At 41.6% G+C, this 20,292-nt stretch overlaps 1 protein-coding gene across 2 annotated transcripts; it reads left to right on the top strand.

Annotated features, from left to right (window-relative positions):
• Window positions 1-291: 291 nt before the first annotated feature.
• Window positions 292-11,817, top strand: cep55l (centrosomal protein 55 like). Of its 2 annotated transcripts, none has more exons than XM_014179253.3 (9): window positions 292-416; window positions 978-1,177; window positions 1,546-1,818; window positions 5,290-5,343; window positions 5,463-5,613; window positions 6,317-6,639; window positions 10,935-11,006; window positions 11,137-11,268; window positions 11,406-11,817. In XM_014179253.3, exons 2-9 carry the CDS (start codon window positions 992-994, stop codon window positions 11,607-11,609), a joined length of 1,395 nt encoding a protein of 464 aa, XP_014034728.2. In that variant the 5' UTR covers window positions 292-416; window positions 978-991; the 3' UTR covers window positions 11,610-11,817. The 2 variants fall into 2 exon arrangements, with proteins under 2 accessions (XP_014034728.2, XP_014034729.2); XM_014179254.3 differs by having other exon boundaries at window positions 6,323-6,639.
• Window positions 11,818-20,292: the final 8,475 nt, after the last annotated feature.

Consider the following 20,292-nt stretch of genomic DNA (forward strand, 5'->3'; position numbering starts at 1 on the left):
TCAAAACCATTAAATTGTACAACCGGTCCTATTTTTCTGTAATACAATTCTGAATGTCAATCCAAAAAATGCTACTATAAATACAGGCAAAAAACAAATGCAAAATGGTCTCCTCCATTCCACAGAAATCACATTTATAGTCAATATTCAGCTTGAATCTTTCCAAAACATGTTTCACATGATAAATTCTATGTAGCGTTTTAAATGAAACTTCCTTTACTTTGTTACTGATAGCAATTTTCTGTCTGGTGGTGGTTGATTAAAAAAAAGGAGTGCCAGCGTCATGATCTGACTCCCGGATATGACGCCCAGACGCGCTGTATTCAAACTTTTCAACTAGGAAGCTAGAAAGTGGCCATTTCATTCTCACAAGTCAAGCGTCCTAGAATGTTATTTCGGAAACAGTGGTCTATATTGTGAGTTATATTTTATAAGTATTTAAAGATGCATACATGTTTTCTTAACACCAGAAAACAGTTTGGGTTGAACGATCAAACGCTTAGCTAGTTAGCTTTGTTGTTAGCCAGACCAGATACTTTTGACAGGCACATAACGTAACGTCACTAGCTAGCATTAGTCACCAACTCAAGAGAAATATATAGCCGACAAATTCTAGCAAATTATCTGTATCTTTTTGGTAAGATTATGTTCTGTAGTTTGTTAGCTAGATAACTAGCTATAACATTCAGTTGTGAAGTTATAGTACCTATTAAACTTTTTTTTCGGTTAGGCATGTTCTTCTGTTGGTTTGTGCTTGTGTGTTTTGTCTGGCATGCTAATTTCAATAACTAGGCCTCACTGCAAGTGCAAAATGAATTTAATTTAGGCCTAATGAAATAAACTTTAGTATTGCCTTTTCTATTGCCTACCTAACTTTATATACTTAGACTTGATTGGACATGTGCCATTGAATGAAATGTGAGTGATTTAATTTTTAACGTTAGTATAAACATTCAACTTCAAAATCGTTTTTCTAGGTAACACTCCAGACATGGCATCAAAAGGCACCAAGGAGACCATTGTCAACAAGTTGGGCTTTAAATCCAGTGGCTCAAAACAGGCAGAAGCAGAAATGGACAGACTCAGGAAGGAGAATGCTCATCTGAAGCAGAAGATGGAGGAAATGTCAAAACGAACAGCGAGGCCACCAGACTCAGACAAAAGCAAACTGCTGGAGGTAGCTAAAGCGTAGTAGTTTGTGCAGACGTTTGGGCTAAGCAGTATTGCCAGCCCGATGATTATGATTATTATTAAGCTATAGAGTCCAAATGTAATAGGATTGATATAGTAGTGCTGATGTAGCCTACATTCATAAACAGCAACTATTTTAAACCAAAACAACCTTTTCACTCAATATATTCATAAACTTGACCATATGACATTGTGGAAGTCTGGGTTTAGCATTTTGCGCATCATGGGTGTGTCATTTTGTAAACCGTTGCTTTTGAAATTCTGTCTTGATGGAGTTGTGATATGCTCATTTAAGCATTTTTGTGCACTACACACATTTCATTCAATTCATTAAAACGTTACAATTGATTGCAGAGGATTCTGTCTCTGGAGACGTTGAGGGAGAGGAACGCTCAGCAGCTGCTGGCTAAGGACAAGGAGCTAGAGACTCTGAGACAACATCTGCATTCCAATGGGGGAGAGGTGGTGGCCTCGCTCCAGGCTCAGCTGGACCAGGGGAGGAGAGAGGCCGAGTACAGAGAGAAACTGTTCCAGTCCCTCTCGGAGGAGACAGGGAATCTGAAGAACAAATTGGTGGCAGTGTCGGCAAGGTGTCAGGCACTGGAGAAACAGGGTCCTGATTTACAGGTGGGTGAGAGGAATTTTCAGTCTGCTGAGGGTGCCTAGACTTTGATCCATTTTGTTAGCCAAGGCTGAGTTATGGAGAGAATGTACACTATATATACAAAAGTATGTGGACATCCCTTCAAATGAGTGGATTTGGTTATTAGAGCCACACCCGTTGCTGACAGGTGTATATAATCGAGCACACAGCCATGTGATCTCCATAGACAAATATTGTCAGTAGAATGGCCTTACCGAAGAGCTCAGTGACTTTCAATGTGGCACCTTTCCATCAAGTCAGTTTGTCAAATTTATGCCCTGCTAGAGCTGCCCTGGTAAACTGTAAGTGCTGTTATTGTGAAGTGGGGCCTCCCGAGTGGCCGGCGGTCAAAAGCACTGCATCGCAGTGCTAGAGGCATCACTACAGATCCGGGTCGATCTTGGGCTGTGTCGCAACCGGGAGACCCATGGGGCGGCGCACAATTGGCCCACCGTCGTTAGGGGAGGGTTTGGCCGGCTGGGGTGTCCTTGTCGCATTGCACTCTAGCGACTCGTTGTGGCGGCCTGGGGGCAAGCAAGCTGACTTCGGTCGTCAGCTGTACGTTGTTTCCTCCGACACATTGGTGCGGCTGGCTTGCAGGTTAAGCGGGCAGTGTCAAGAAGCAGTGTGGCTTGGCGAGGTCGTGTTTCACCTCTCCCGAGTCCGTACGGGAGTTGCAGCAATGGGACAAGACTGTAACTACCAATTGAATATCATGAAATTGGGGAGAAAAAGAGGCAACAAGTACCCAAAAAATAAATGTTATTGAGAAGTGTAAATTAATTGGTAGTCCACACAAGCTCACAGAACGTGACTGCCAAGTGCTGTAGCGCGTACAAATAGTCTGTCCTCGGTTGCGAGACACACTACCGAGTTCCAAACTGCCTCTGGAAGCAACGTCTGCACAATAACTGTTAATCGGGAGCTTCATTAAATGGGTTTCCATGGCCGAGCAGCCGGACTCTGGAGCAGTTGATACGCATTCTCTGAAGTGATGAATCACGCTTAACCATCTTGCATTCCGATGAATGAATATGGGTTTGGCGGATGCCAAGCGAACGCTACTTGCCCCAATGCATAGTGCCAACTGTAAAGAAATGGTTTGTCAAGATCGGTGTGGAGAACTTGACTTACCTGCACAGAGCCCTAACCTCAACCCCATCGAACACCTATGGGATAAATTGGAACGCCGACTGCCGGCCTAATCGCCCAACATCAGCGCCCGACCTTACTAATGCTCTTGTGGCTGAATGGAAGCAAGTCCCCGCAGCAATGTTCCAATATCTAGTGGAAAGCCTTCCCAGAAGAGTGGAGGCTGTTATAGCAGCAAAGGGGGGGACCAACTCCATATTAATGCCCATGATTTTGAAATGGGGTGTTCGACGAGCAGGTGTCCACATACTTTTGATCATGTAGTGTACGTGTAACAAGATGACACTGAAGTTCACACCCCTCCATATGAAGATGTGTTACGGTTTCCTGTATGAATGTTGTGGTCATGGGGCATTCCAAATCTCAAGGTGAAACTCTCTTTTTACACTCTAGATGGCAGCAGTTGCTTTCAGAATGTCATGTCGTCTGACATAATACTTGTTTACTCTCAGATCAGGTGGCTCTGTGATATGATGAAAGCCAGTAGTCTTATTCATCGAGAGAGAGCTCGTTTTACATCTCTCCGTCTCCAACTTTGGAATATCCATGAGGTCATAATCAAGGAAATCCGCCTCCTGACAGGCCCTCCTAACCTACGGCATTACCATGCTGTACATAATTCCCCCGTCATATGATCAGCCAGTCTCGGTATTACAGGATGGGATTACCATAAGAAGTTCATGAGTTTATGAACACCTGACTCCTCTCGAAGTGTAGTTAAGGGCCTGAGCCAGGGGAGAACGACTGCCCTGTTAATTAACAGAAGGCATTGTTAGCAGAAGACAGGATCTCCCATTACTGTGAATGGAAAAGTGGTCAATCATCGTGTAAATATATATCAAAATGATATATATGACAATTATGGTACTAATAATTGCTTCTTATACACTAGATGTATTAGTTTGGACACACCTCATTCAAGGGTTTTTCTTTCTTTACTATTTTCAACATTGTAGAATAATAGTGAAGACATCAACTATGAAATAACACATATGGAATCATGTAGTAACCAAAAAAAAGTTAAACAAATGAAAATATAGTTTAGGTTCTTCAAGGTAGCCACCCATGGCCTTGATGATAGCTTTGCACACTCTTGGCATTCTCTCAACCAGATTCACCTGGAATGCTTTTCCAACAATTCCCACATTTGCCAAGCACTTGTTGGCTGCTTTTCCTTCACTTTGGTCCAACTCACCCCAAACCATCTCAATTGGGTTAAGGTCGGGTGATTGTGGAGGTGTCTTTTAGCTTTTGACTGGTACTGTATGTCTTTGAACTGATTTATTTATAAAAAATCCCACAACAGAAGTTACATGGATAATTTAATTACTAATGGCAGCCTGCAGTACTCTGAGAGGGGGCAGGACTGAGCTAGCCTGCAATGTCACTTCCTGGAGTAGTCCAAACTGCGCATGTTATGTCTCCGTGAGAAGCCATTATAACCGACTTCATTTGGCTTCAATGCGCTATTGAATCTTCACATAGGAATGAATGGTGTCACGTGATCAATGGCTTTGTCCATTCCTATAGCAGACCAATACAGCGTCCCAACCTGTAGACGTCCTGCCTCGTTAGGCCGTGGTTATCAGTTTGCTGGGTCTTACGAGGAGATCAGATGTCAACCTTGGGGTCATCTGTAAAATTAATATAATATGGCTCTATACTCCAGCATTTTGGATTTTATATAGAATGCTTCATATAAAGCGACAGTACAGAGTGTCACCTTTGTTTGAGTATTTTCATATCTGTTTCACTGTTTAGAAAATGAAAGCACTTTGTCTAGCCCCCCCCATTTGAAGAAGTCATAAATATTTTGGACTAATTCACTTAGTGTATTAAAGTAGTAAAATGTTTATTTGGTCACATATCCCTTGCACTCAAATCAAATTGTATTTGTCACATGCGCCGAATACAACCTTTCAATGAAATGCTTACTTACAAGCCCTGAACTAACAATGCAGTTTTAAGAAAATACCCCCCCCCCCCCGCCAGCCAGCCTTGCTACTGTATATCCCAGCCAGCCTTACTACTGCCGCTGCTAAGAGGTGGCTGGCTGGTCACTGACTGGTTAAAGGACACCCAAGGCATTAGATTATTGTATGCAGTACATACTGACACAAGCAGATGCTTTCGGTTAAGCTTTCTTCCCTTTTTTATGTTTTGAATATAAGGGTCTCTTAGCAACCATAGTATCCCACAGACCCACATAGAACAGCCCAAGTCTTCATGTAGAAAGAGGTTGTTACACCTATGTCATCGTTTTGATATAGGCTAATACCTGTGTTTTCTTTACGATTTGATAGAATGGCCAGGGACTCACCGGTGAGGTTGCAGTAGTTGAGGATCACTTGAGAGATGTGAGTTGAACAACTTGTCAAGATTAAAAATGCCATTGTCTTTCTTTGAGTGTTAAGGAAAATTGTATAATCTAACCCTAACCCTCCAAAGTATGTGTTTTTCCTCGGTTTACAAAAAGGCTTTGGAGAAGAACCAACAGTGGCTGGTTTATGATCAGCAGCGAGAGGTCTATGTCAAGGAAGTCCTGGCCAGGACCCTTGAGTTGGAGCAGCAACTAAATCAAGCCAACCAAGCACTCCAACAACAACACAAAGAAGGCTGTTCTGACGGTAAAAAAAAGGGGCGTGTGAGCCCTCAGCGCAGTGTGGGATTTGGCACACGTTTGCTGTCAAGAGTAAATCCACTGTTAAATCGGCAGATCCCAAAATGCATTATATAGGCTGATTCAACACTAGACATTTTTTCCCATGTGGTTAAAATAATTATCCTTTAGGGCCCTCAAACTCAACTCTGGACCTCAAAGACAGTTCCACTGCGTTTTTTCCATTGTTCCCCCTCTAATCAGGGACTGATTTTAGACCTGGGACACCAGTTGGGTGCAATTAATTATCAGGTAGAACAGAACCAGCATGCTCCGGACCTACTCTAGGGGCTAATGCTTGTTAATCTGTGTTTAGACTAGAAAGTTACTTAATTATCTGTTATCAACTAGCTATTAATTAAGCATTACTAATTAGCTATTACTTTGGTAAAGCACAGTCTACTTGAAAATAGTATTTCCTAGTGGTCGTTTTATAAGTGTTGCTTAGAGCCCTCAAACTCAACTCTGGACCTCGAAGCCAGTTCCACTGCTTTCTTTCATCGTTCCCCTCTAATCAGGGACTGATTTAGACCTGGGACACCAGGTGGGTGAAATGTTAAGTTTCAGGCTGAACAGAAAACCAGCATACTCCGGACCTCGTAGGGTAAGAGTTGTATACCCCTGGCATAGAGGAGCATGTAAGACTCTAACCCTGCTTCCTTTTCCCCCAGCACCAGAGAAGTCTTCGTCCCAGCTGCAGGAGTACTACGACAAGCTGCTGCTGCAGGCCAAGCGGGACGTGGAGGCCCAGAAGGAGGCGGCGGCGCTGGCCCAGGGGGAGCTGGGCGAGCTCCAGAGGCGGTACGAGGAGCGGTGCATGGAGTTGGTCGAGGCCCGGGAGCAGCTCCAGGCCGAGCGCCTCAGCAGCAGACACGCAGTCGGCGAGGAGAGGAAGTGCTCGGCTGACCGCGCCGACAGAATGCGGTCCGAGCTGGACAGCATGGACGCCAGGCTGGAGGAGGAGAGGAAGAGGTCTGCTGAGCTGCTACTGCAGGTATAGTTATATGCCAGGGAGATGTGGTCTTGGTGTGTTTATTGTGCAACGTTGTTTGGCTAGGTGAGTTGATTATAAAGCATTCTCTTTTGCAACCACGGCCTGTGGAAAAGTTGCATGGTAGAGGTTGGAGTTTAATTTAGCAGTTCAATATGGTTGGGGATTTAATGACAGTTCTCTGTGCCAGACCACATACACTACATGGACGCCTGCTCGTCAAACATCTCATTCCAAAATCATGTGCATTAATGTGGAGTTGGTCCCCCCTTTGCTGCTATAATGGCCTCCACTCTTCTGGGAAGGCTTTCCACTAGATGTTGGAAATTGCTGCGGGGACTTGCTTCCATTCAGCCAGAAGAGCATTTGAGGTCGGGCACTGATGTTGGGCGATTAGGTGGCTAGCAGTCGGCGTTTAAATTCATCCCAAAGTTGTTTGATGGGGTTGAGGTCAGGGCTCTGTGCAGGCCAGTCAAGCTCTTCCACACCAATCTTGACAAACCATTTTTGTATGGACCTTGCTTTGTGCGTGGGGGCATTGTCATGCTAAAACAGGAAAGGGCCTTCCCCAAACTGTTGCCACAGAGTTGGAAGCACAGAATCGTCTAGAATGTGATTGTATGGTGTAGCATTAAGATTTCCCTTCACTGGAACTAAGGGGCCTAGCCTGAACCATTAAAAACAGCCCCAGACCATTATTCCTCCTCCACCAAACTTTACAGTTGACACTATACATTGGGGCAGGTAGTGATCTCCTGGCATCCGCCATTCACAGATTTGTCCGTCGGACTACCAGATGGTGAAGCTTGATTCATCCATCGAGAGAACGCGTTTCCACTTCCCAAAAGTCAAATGGCGGCGAACTTTACACCACTCCAGCCAGAAGTTGGCATTGCGCATGGTGATCTTAGCATTGCATGGTGATCTTAGCATTGTTCGGCCATGGAAACCTATTTCATGAAGCTCCCGACAAACTGTTCTTGTGCTGACGTTGCTTCCAGAAGCAGTTTGGAACTCGGTAGTGAGTGTTGCAACCGAGGATAGATTATTTTTACGTGCTCCAGCATACAGCGGTCCCGTTCTGTGAGCTTGTGTGGCCTACCACTTTGCGGCTGAGCCGTTGTTGCTCCTAGACATTTCCACTTCACAATAACAGCACTTACAGTTGACCGGTGCAGCTCTAGCAGGGCAGAAATTTGATGAACTGACTTGTTAGAAAGGTGGCATCCTATGACGGTGCCACATTGAAAGTCTCTGAGCTCTTCAGTAAGGCCATTCTACTGCCAATGTTTGTCTTTTTTTTCACCTTTATTTAACCAGGTTGGCTAGTTGAGAACAAGTTCTCATTTGCAACTGCGACCGGGCCACGATAAAGCATAGCAATTAGACACATACAACAACAGTTACACATGGAATAAACAAAACATACAGTCAATAATACAGTAGAAAAAAAACTAAAGTCTATATACAGTGAGTGAGTGCAAGTGAGGTAAGATAAGGGAGTTAAGGCAATAAATAGGCAATGGTGGTGAAGTAATTACAATATAGCAAATAAACACTGGAATGGTAGATGTGCAGAGGATGAATGTGCAAGTAGAGATACTGGGATGCAAAGGCGCAAGATAAATAAATACAGTATGGGGATGAGGTAGATAGATGGGCTGTTTACAGACGGGCTATGTATAGGTGCAGTGATCTGTGAGCTGCTCTGACAGCTTCAAGCTAGTGAGGGAGATATGAGTCTCCAGCTTCAGTGATTTTTGCAGTTCGTTCCAGTCATTGGCAGCAGAGAACTGGAAGGAAAGGCGCCCAAAGGAGGAATTGACTTTGGGGGTGACCAGTGAGATATACCTGCTGGAGTGCGTGCTACGAGTGGGTGCTGCTATGGTGACCAGTGAGCTAAGGCGAGGCTTTACCTAGCAGAGACTTGTAGATAACCTGTAACCAGTGGGTTTGGCGACGAGTATGAAGCGAGGGCCAACCAACGAGAGCGTACAGGTTGCAGTGGTGGGTAATGTATGGGGCTTTGGTGACAAAACGGATGGCACTGTGATAGACTGCATCCAATTTGTTGAGTAGAGTGTTGGAGGCTATTTTATAGATGACATCGCCGAAGTCGAGGATCGGTAGGGTGGTCAGTTTTACGAGGGTATGTTTGGCAGCATGAGTGAAGGATGCTTTGTTGCGATATAGGAAGCCGATTCTAGATTTCATTTTGGATTGGAGATGCTTAATGTGAGTCTGGAAGGAGAGTTTACAGTCTAGCCAGACACCTAGGTATTTGTAGTTGTCCACGTATTCTAAGTCAGAGCCGTCCAGAGTAGTGATGCTGGATGGACGGGCAGGTGCGGGCATTGATCGATTGAAAAGCATGCATTTAGTTTTACTATGGAGATTGCCTGGCTGTGTGCTCGATTTTATACACCTGCCAGCAAACGGTGTGGCTGAAATAGCCAAATCCACTAATTTGAAGGTGTGTCCATTGTTTTTTATATATATATATATATATATATATATATATATATATATATATATATATATATATATACACACACACACAGTTGAAGTCGGAAGTTTACATACACCTTAGCCAAATACATTTAAAATTAGTTTTTCACAATTCCTAACTTCTATTCCTAGTAAATATTCCCTGTCTTAGGTCAGTTAGGGTCACCACTTTTATTTTGAGAATGTGAAATATCAGAATAATAGTAGAGAGAATGATTTATTTCAGCTTTTATTTCTTTCATCACATTCCCAGTGGGTCAGAAGTTTACATACACTCAATTAGTATTTGGTAGCATTGCCTTTAAATTGTTTAACTTGGGTCAAACGTTTCAGGTAGCCTTCCACAAGCTTCCCACAATAAGTTGGGTGAATTTTGGCCTATTCCTCCTGACAGAGCTGGTGTAACTGAGTCAGGTTTGTAGGCCTCCTTGCTCGCTCACGCTTTTTCAGTTCTACCCACAAATTTTCTTTAGGATGGAGGTGTTGGGGTCATTGTCCATTTGGAAGACCCATTTGCGACCAAGCTTTAACTTCCTGACTGATGTCTAGAGATGGTGCTTCAATATATCCACATAATTTTCCTGATGATGCCATCTATTTTGTGAAGTGCACCAGTCCCTCCTGCAGCAAAGCACCCCCACAACATGATGCTGCCACCCCAGTGCTTCACGGTTGGGATGGTGTTCTTCGGCTTGCAAGCCTTCCCCTTTTTCCTCCAAACATAACGATGGTCATTATGGCCAAACAGTTATATTTTTGTTTCATCAAACCAGAGGACATTTCTCCAAAAAGTACGATTTTTGTCCCAATGTGCAGTTGCAAACCGTAGTCGGACTTTTTTATGGCGGTTTTGGAGCAGTGGCTTCTTGCTGAGCGGCCTTTCAGGTTATGTCGATATAGGACTCGTTTTACTGTGGATATTGATACTTTTGTACCTGTTTCTTCCACCATCTTCACAAGGTCCTTTGCTGTTGTTCTGGGATTGATTTGTACTTTTCGCACCAAAGTCCAGTCATCTCTAGGAGACAGAACGCATCTCCTTCCTGAGCAATATGACGGCAGTGTGGTCCCATGGTGTTTATACTTGCGTACTATTGATTGTACAGATGAACGTGGTACCTTCAGGTCTACAATTATTTTTTTTCTGAGGTCTTGGTCATTTTATTTTCCCATGATGTCAAGCAAAGAGGCACTGAGTTTGAAGGTAGGCCTTGAAATATATCCAAAGGTACACCTCCAATTGACTCAAATGATGTCAATTAGCTTATCAGAAGCTTCTAAAGCCATGACATCATTTTCTGGAATTTTCCAAACTGTTTAAAGGCACAGTCAACTTAGTGTATGTAAACTTCTGACCCACTGGAATTGTGATACAGTGAATTATAAGTGAAATAATCTGTCTGTAAACAATTGTTGGAAAAATGACTTGTGTCATGCACAAGGTAGATGTTCTAACCGACTTTCCAAAACTATAGTTTGTTAACTACAAATTTGTAGAGTGGTTGAAAAATGAGTTTGAATGACTCCAACCTAAGTGTATATAAACTTCCGACTTCAACTTATATATATCAGTTGAAGTCGGAAGTTTATGTACACTTAGGATATATATATATAAATATACATTTTATTTTTATTTTAGTATACCATACCCTCTGGAGAAGGGAGTGATCCCTTTCTCTCTGCCACTTTCCCGTCTGTGACCTTCTACCTTCTTCGCACCCCCCCCTGTACACTTTCCCACTGTTCCAATCTCCTTATTTTATTGTTAAGACAAATACTTTTCTCTTCAGGTGAATCTACTCCAGAAAACTCTGTTAAACCAAAACGAGGAGCAGAGGAGAGTTGCTATACTGGAGCAACATGTATGTATTGGCAACGTAAACAATTCCTGACTCTAGATTGTGAAATAATCAGTTATATAACATCTCTTACGCAATGGAACGTCCAAGATCTGCTGTGCTCTCTTGATTTGCTTTTGTCTATTCCCCCCAGATCCAGCAGTCTGCCAAAGACTTTGAGAACGAGAAGCTTGATCGACAGAGTTTACAGCATCAGCTGCACAAGGTCCTGAAAGAGCTGCGCAAGGCTCGAGACCAAATCACAAGACTAGAATCCAGCAATCAAGTAAGTGTTGTGAAATGTTGCTTCACGCATCAATTCTTTTGACATTTCTGCTTTTCAAATGAGTCATCATGAATACATTTGCTATCTTCAGATAAGCAACTGTAGACCAATTTATTAATTTGTATTTATTATTATAGAAACAGCAGAGCGAGCCTCATTTCTCTGAGCCAAGTTCTTACAAGCCTGAGTTTGAGAGGCTGTCCATTGAGGATCCCATCCCCACCTCAACCTCCAAAAACCTCCTGGACGAGAGTTTCCTGGCGTGTCCAAAGTGCAGAGCTCCATACGCCACCAGTCAGCACAGAGAACTGCTGGCCCACCTGGACTACTGTTTCACTTGAACAGCCTATAGGGAATTAAAAAGGGAGTTCATCTGTCCAGTCTCTCTTGCTTTTGTTATTTTTACATATTTTTTTTCATGTCGTGTTGTTTTTAAAGTGAAATGTCAGTGATCTACTGTAAGATCCTGAAGATTTGTTTACCAGTCTTTTGTTTCAAAATAAATTAGTGACTTTTTTTTGACAAGAATAAACTATTTTCTGAAATCTTTTTTTTTTTTGATGGAAAATGTTGTGTGGATTATTTTGATATAGAACTTGTGGAAAACAGTTATTTATGGCTTTGTAAGTGGTTTTCCTTTGTTTATCTGCAAGGGTGAGTGTGTATATTGTCTTTTTTTGGAAAGGTTTTTGTTTAGAGCAGATTAGGCTACCTGAAGCTGATTTAGAACCACATGAAACAAGTATTCCCCACATAGTTTCTTTGGGGCCTGTAGTGGATATTATAAAATAAGGATCTGCTGGAGTCCAAGTGAAACCAAGATTCTTTATTTCTGAGCTCTGACAATAAGAGTTACACAGCGCAGTGCAGACAGTCTGAAGTATTTGGTGATAAGCGCATATCTTTATAGTTTCCTGTTCTTGGGCAGAACTTTTATCTATACAAGGACGAAGGAGCATGCTGGATTGCAATGCAGGTTGATACTCCCAAGAACAGGATATTATAATAGGACAGTTTCACAAGGTTAGACACATATAATTAAAATGTCCCATTACAGGCCATACTTGCAAACATTAGAAAAGTCTAAGTTTAAACACTTGCTGAGTCTCAAAATCTGCCTCAGCGAATTACAATCGTCAACGTACAGGTGATCAAACCTTACATTAGTTGTTCCCATCAGATATCCTGGCAGACTTTGCCCTGTGATAACCTGCACAGCTGGCCGTGATTATATCCGGTTCAAATTCCGTATCAGTCAATTAATATCGGCAACGTGATCCAACACTTATTCATGAAATCATACTTAGCAGAAGTTCAAAGGCACGTTCTGATAAACAACTATACTGAACAAAAATATAAACGCAACATGCAACAATTTCAAATATTTTACTGAGTAACAGTTCGTATAAGGAAATCAGTCAATTGAAATGAATTCATTAGGCCCTAATCTATGGATTTCACGACTGGGCAGGGGCGCAGCAATGGGTGGGCCTGGGAGGGCATAGGCCCGCCCACAGCCAATCAGAAAGAGTTTTCTGGAACATTTCTGGGATCTTTTATTTCAGCTCATGAAATATGGGTCCAATGCTTTTATATTTTTGTTCAGTATGGATCACATGCATTTGAATGACTGCTCATATAGCTCATAGTGCAGAGCGCATAGTTGTCGCAGATTGTGGCAAGGGTTTAAATCCCACATTAGTATTTTTCTACTTCTTAAATGTAGAATTACATTTATTTACAGCTACAGCTACAGACCAACAACCCACAACGGTTTTGGAAGGAGATACATTTCACATCGAAATTGCACTGGAAAATGGCGAGTTTCACTGTCAAACTGATATTGTTTTTGGGAAATGGGAAAGAGATGTTGCACTTTTATTTTCAGGCGATAACAGCACTTTTATGTTAGCTTTAAGTTGGAGGAGGAAATACAGTCATACTCCCCTAACCAGTATCTGAACGCCTGTCAATCTAGAAGTCAGAAAGGTGGTTTAGCTTGCTAAACCAAAGAAAGCTACATGAATTGATTTTTGTCTAATGAAGTTTTGTAATCACCTATGTTGTTCCAAACACTATTTGAACTCTTCCAGGCTTGTTTTGAGAAGGGCATTATTCCATCTGTATGGTACCAATCCATAATCAACCCTTTCCCCAAATCTTCCAAAAACGACCCTAAAATCCCTTTAAACTAATGAGGGATTAGTCACATTAGCACCGCATGTTAACTGTAGTCCTGCATCCTAAATAACAAGCTCTCCCACTATCTAGAACTGTCCTGTCAGGTTCCAGATGAACAGAATGGCTTTAGGAAAGCCTGAGCGTGTATAGACCATAGCTATACCGTCTCTACAGTGGTCGGGCTAAAATTCAAGAGAGAACCAACTTTTGCCTGTTTATTGATTTTCAGAACGCTTTGATTGGGTGAATAGAGACCTTTCTTTTAGACTAATTACAATGGCAATTCATGTAAGGTTTTCTGATGCTATGAAAGCTCTTTATCAGGTTCTAGTTGCATGTGTTCAGGTCAGGGACCTTAGGACTGTCTGGTTTCCAACCCCTTACAGTGTGAAGCAGGGAGATGTACTCAAAACCCACTTTATTTGCACTAAATGTTCGTTTTTGCCCTACAAATCAAACATGCTCAACTTGGTGTTGAAGTTGCGGATATATTCCTGGGCATCTTGTTGACATAGTTCTCCTTGCTGAGACCGAAGATGACCTCCAGAATATGTTGGATATTGTTCATTGATGGTGTACTAAATGAAGACTAACGATAAATCAAGAGAAGACCCAGGTTGCTCATTTCAGAAAGAAGGGCATGCAGAGAAGTGCACACAACTTTTGTTTTGGTACAACCCCATTATTCTACACTGGGCTCTATAAATAACATGGATGACCACATGACCTTTAAATACGGCATGAGATCACTAGCAAATTATGCAGGTAGAGCCTTGGGGTCAGTGTTAAACAAAATTAAGTAAGGACCTTGGTTACTGTGCTTATTCTCAGCTGTATAAATCCTGTGTCCTGTGATGGACTATCCTGCTGGGGTATGGGGATCCAAAGTACGTACCAATTGTAACAATGTTCAAAACAGAGCAATCCGCTGCTTTCTTGGTGTGTGCACAGACTGACTTCAAACCTGGCCGTCTGTTGAGATATGGGTTGGGAACAGTGTGTACAGTAGTTAGGCAAAAGGGTGACATGGTGCGTCTATGGAATAGACTGATACATATGCCAGAACACGGAATCACAAAATGTATTTGACTAGGAGCTTACTCCTAACTATCCGTGGGCTAGAGAATGATACATTTTTTGGTGAAACTGATTTGCAGTATATATATATATATATATTCAGGAACAAATTGCCATGTGGTCCAAAGCAAGGACAAGCTTTTTCTGATCAAAAAGGAAAAATGGGCAGCTGATATTTGGTTTAAACCTAAACTTATAACATATATTCTTATCAAAGAGAACTACGGGCCTGAACCATTGTAAATCTGAATCTAACAAAAGGCAAAAGGTTAGTTTGTGTGCAGCTAAGATCCGGCACCCTCCCTCTGGCACGAGAGATGGATAGATTCAAAAGAATCCCTGAAGAGGAAAGTAATCAATCATATTATGTTAGCGTGTTGAGAAGGGAAGTGCAGCCAACAGCTTGTAAATGAGGATAAAGAATGAATTTAATGAGGAGCTACGTCTTTCAGCCTTGCAGATAAACATACTGCTATGGCCTAATAGTCATATTGCATAGGCTATTTTACATGGACGTGTACACGCAATGTTTTATATGCATTTTTATAATCATCTACTTTGTCATGTACGGTGCATTCGGAAAGTATTCAGACCCCTTGACTTTTTTCACGTTTTGTTACGTTACAACTTTATTCTAAAATGGATTAAAGAAAATCGTACTCACCAATCTACATACAATAACACATAATGACAAAGCGAAAACAGGTTTTTAGACATTTTTGCAAATGTATTAAAAATAAAAAACAGAAATACCTTATTTACATAAGTATTCAGACCCTTTGCTATGAGACTCGAAATTGAGCTCAGGTGCATCCTGTTTCCATTGATCATCCTTGAGATGTTTCTACAACTTGGTTGGAGTCCACCTGTGGTAAATTCTATTGATTGGACATGATTTGTAAAGGCACATACCTGTCTATATAAGGTCCCACAGTTGGCAGTGCATGTCAGAGCAAAAACCAAGCCGTGAGGTCAAAGGAATTGTCCGTAGAGCTCAGAGAAAGGATTGTGTCATTCTTAATTGGAAGAAGTTTGGAACCACCAAGACACTTCCTAGAGTTGGCCACCTGGAAAAACTGAGCAATCAGGGGAGAAGGGCCTTGGTCAGGGTGGTGACCAAGAACCCGATGGAGCTCCAGAGTTCCTCTGTGGAGATGGGAGAACCTTCCAGAAGGACAACTATCTCTGCAGCACTCCACTAATCAGGCCTTTATGGTATAGTGGCCAGAGGAATCCACTCCTCAGTAAAAGGCACGACAGCCCGCTTGGAGTTTGCCAAAAGGTACCTAAAGACTCTCAGACCATGAGAAAAGAAAATGTCTGATCTGATGAAACCAAGATTGAACTCTTTGCCCTGAATGCCAAGCCTCACGTGTAGAGGAAACCTGGCACCATCCCTACAGTGAAGCATGGTGGTAGCAGCATGATGCTATGGGGATGTTTTTCAGCGGCAGGGACTATAAGACTAGTCAGGATCGAAGGAAAGATGAACGGAGCAAAGTACAGAGAGATCCTTGATGAAAACCTTCTCCAAAGCGCTCATGACCTCAGACTGGGGCGAAGGTGCACCTTCCAACAGGACAACGACCCTAAGCACACAGCCAAGATAACGCAGGAGTGGCTGCGGGACAAGTGTCAGAATGTCCTTGTGTGGCCCAGCCAGAGCCCAGACTTGAACCTGATCGAACCTCTCTGGAGAGACCTGAAAATAGCTGTGCAGCGACGCTCCCCATCCAACCTGACAGAGCTTAAGAGGATCTGTAGAGAAGAATGGGAGAAACTCCCCAAATATAGGGGTGCCAAGCTTGTAGCGTCATACCCAAGAAAACTCAACGCTGTAATCACTGCCAAAGGTGTTTCAACAAAGTACAGAGTATTTCAGTTTTTTTTTTTTATAAATGTGAAAAATAATCTAAACCTGTTTTTGCTCTGTCATTATGGGGTATTGTGTGTAGATTGATGAGGAATTAAAACTATTTTATCCATTTTAGAAGGCTGTAACATAACAAAATGTGGAAAAACTCAAGGGGTCTGAATACCTCCCGAATGCACTGTATGCGCTATTTGACTCGAGGACCAACAGTGGAGCGTTTTTTCCTCAAATGAAAACCTTGCTTCAAGGGGGATTCGAACTTACAGCCATTGTATTTCACTGCTTCTGGCCTTAGTTGATCACACCTCCAATTAGTGATTACAGTAAACAGGTCAATTACAGCTATTTGAGACCACGAGCACCTTTAACTTTCTATATACAACATACCAATATAAACGTACATGTTGTATAATCCTCCTACATCGTTATTGCTGTAAAAACACATGCATGTGTGTGAAACTGACTTATTCCACATTTTGTTGTTACAGACTGAATTCAGCATGTATTAAATAGATATTTTTTCACCCATCTACACACAATAACCCCATAATGACATAGTGAAAACATAATTTATACATTTTTGCACATTTATTGCAAATGAAATACAGAAATATCTAATTTACATAAGTATTCACACCTTTTGCTATGATGCTCCAAATTGAGCTCAGGTTAATCCAATTTCTTTTGATCATCCTTGAGATGTCACTACAACTTGATTGGAGTCGACCTGTGGCCAATTCAATTGTTTGGACATGATTTAGAAAGAAACACACCTGTCTATATAAGGTCCCACAGTTGACAGTGCAAGTCAGAGCAGAAACTATACCATGAAGTCCAAGGAACTGTCCGTAGATCTCTGAGATAGAATTGTGATAAGGCATATATCTGGGGAAGGGTATAAAACAATTTCTAGAGTGTTTCAAATTTCAAAGAGCACAGTGGTCTGCATCATTGGGAAGTGAAAAAAAAATGGAACTACCCAGACTCTGCCTAGAGTTGGCTGTCCGACTAAACAGAGCAACCGGGCAAGAAGGACCTTGGTCAAGGAGGTGAACCTACTTCGGAGTGCAAATGACCTTAGACTGGGGTGAAGATTTGTGTTCCAACAGGAAATTAGATGATAATAGGATGACATTTGACGGAAACCAGATCAAAGTATTATGACCAAAGTATGGAAAATGACTGTTGCTTCAACATCAATAAAGTTTGATAATAAACTTACTGGTCCCTTCCCACATGTCACCTTAACTCTCATTTTAATACACCAATGGTAACATGATATTCGCTTATCTAATTGAAATAAGTACCACCTTGTAACGAACATCGGAGAAGACGTGTTTGCAGAGGGCCGTGGTTTATATAGCTACATAGCTACTCTACTGGTGCCAAATTTTGACTGTATGTACCCTATTCATATATGGCAAAGGTATTTATATGTTTCCCCTTTCATTTGTGTCTGGCGTTAGCTAGTTACTGGCTAGCTAGGTCTTCAGCCAGCATGTAACAAAACGGGGCGAAGGGTTGTTCAAAACTCCTACACAGCTGTCAAGTCAACACATGCATCAGTGCTGCTGTGAATCACATCACAGGAGACATGCCAAATGGATGATGTATTAAAATAAATTATATCATTGATGCAATTTCAATATTATGTGAGTTCCTTTGTGTCACAACATTTGCTTGAGATGAATTTACTGCAACACTGCTCACTGCATCCAAGTTGCTTGACATAGGTGTTTCAAAGAGCTGTCAGTCAAGACAAGCTCATGAATATAAGCTCCCCGCCCACTCAGCCTGTCTTTTCAAACTTCCTGGTAGTTAGCCATGAGAGAAAAATTACTTCTCAGAATGACCTTTAAGAAATGCTATTGGTTGGTGGATATAAAGTCTAAGGTCTTTGATGCGGAATTTGTTACAGGAAATAATCACTGTCAGCTGGTGATGTTACCATAGGGCTAACGTGTGCCAGGTTAGCTGATGGGACCAGCTACAATGTAGCATTATATCACGTCCAACTACGTCAATGATTGTAATTGGCTGATGCGTATTTTGAGGTCCAGGTTAAAATTAGGTCCAGGCCAAAATATTTTTAAGTTGTACTTTGTCTGTATAAGCAATGTTTGTATCCATAAGTTGTATTCCATCAAAGTGTTAAAGGCCCATGGAAGTCAAAATTCAGTTCTTCTGGTTGACAACTGATGAAACTAACACTGTAAAAGTATGAAATAAATCTGACCGCTGGATTGATACCCACACCACAATCCTAACTGTGGTTAATGCATTGCTTTGGTGCCCTCCACTCAGACCACTCTCAGTTAGTCCTAGCAATTTCTTTGCTTGAGAATAAAAAAAAATTACAAAAAAAGCTATTTTTCTCTCTTTGATAATTTTAATGGAAAACTATCACAGTAAGTTACTAGATTGTTACCCAGAAAGGATTTGATATTGAGATAAAAACAGCTGCACTGGGTAATGGTAAATAGTCAATGGTACAGTGCCTTCAGAAAGTATTCACACCCCTTGATTTATTCAAAATGTTCTCACCCATCAATACACAATACCCCATAATGACAAAATGAAAACATGTTTTTAGATTTTTTTTTGCCAATTTATTGAAAATGAAATACAGAAATATTTCATTTACATAAGTATTCACACTCCTGAGTCAATACATGTTAGACTCACCTTTGGCAGGGATTACAGCTATGAGTCTGTCTGGGTAAGTCTCTAAGAGCTTTGCACACCTAGATTGTACAATATTTGCACATTATTCTTTAAAAAATTCTTCAAGCTCTGTCAAGTTGGTTGTTGATCATTGCTAGACAGCCATTTACAAGTCTTGCCATAGATTCTCAAGTCTATTTTAAGCTAAACATGTATATTTGGCTTTGTGTTTTAAGTTATTGTCCTGCTGAAAGGTGAATTTGTCTCCCAGTTTCAGACTGAACAAGGTTTTCCTCTAGGATTTAGCCTGTGCTTAGCTCTATTTCGTTTATTTTTAGACCCAAAAAACTCCATAGTCCTTGCCGTTAACAAGCATACCCATAACATGATGCAGCCACCACAATGCTTGAAAATATAAAGAGTGGTAATCAGTGATGTGTTGTGTTAGATTTGCCCCAAACATAAGACTTTGTATTAAGGACATAAAGTTATTGTCTTTGCCACATTGCAAACATGCATGTTTTGGAATATTTTCATTCTGTACAGGCTTCCTTCTTTTCACTCTGTCATTTAGGTTAGTATTGTGGAGATACATCCTCAGTTTTCTCCTATCACAGCCATTAAACTCTGTAACTGTTTTAAAGTCACCATTGGCCTCATGGTGAAATCCCTGAGTGGTTTTCTTCCTCTTCGGCAACTGAGTTAGGAAGGACACCTGTAGCTTTGTAGTGACAGGGTGTATTGATACACCATCCAAAGTGTAGTTCATAATTTCACCATGCTCAAAGGGATTTATATTTTTCTGCTTTTTTAACCCCTTTACCAATAGGAGCCCTTCTTTGCGAGGCATTGGAAAACCTTCCTGGTCTATGTGGTTGAATCTGTGTTTGAAATTCACTGGTCGACTGAGGGACTTTACAGATAATTGTGTGTGGAGTACAGAGATGAGGTAGTCATTCAAAAATCATGCTGAACGCTAGTATTGCATAGAGAGTCCGTGCAATTTATTACGTAACTTGTTAAGCAAATTTTTACTCCTGAACTTATTTAGGCTTGCCATAACAACAGGGTTGAAAGCTTATTGACTCAAGACATTTCAGCCTTAAATTGTCTAAAAACATAATCCCACTTTCACATTATGGGGTATTGTGTGTAGGCCAGTGACAGAAAATAATTTAAAATTCAGGCTGTGACAAAACTACATTTGGAAAAAGTCAAGGGGTGTGCTT

The sequence above is a fragment of the Salmo salar genome, chromosome 28 (assembly GCF_965601325.2).
Source record: "Salmo salar chromosome 28, fSalSal1, whole genome shotgun sequence".
In the NCBI taxonomy this organism is placed as follows: domain Eukaryota; kingdom Metazoa; phylum Chordata; class Actinopteri; order Salmoniformes; family Salmonidae; genus Salmo; species Salmo salar.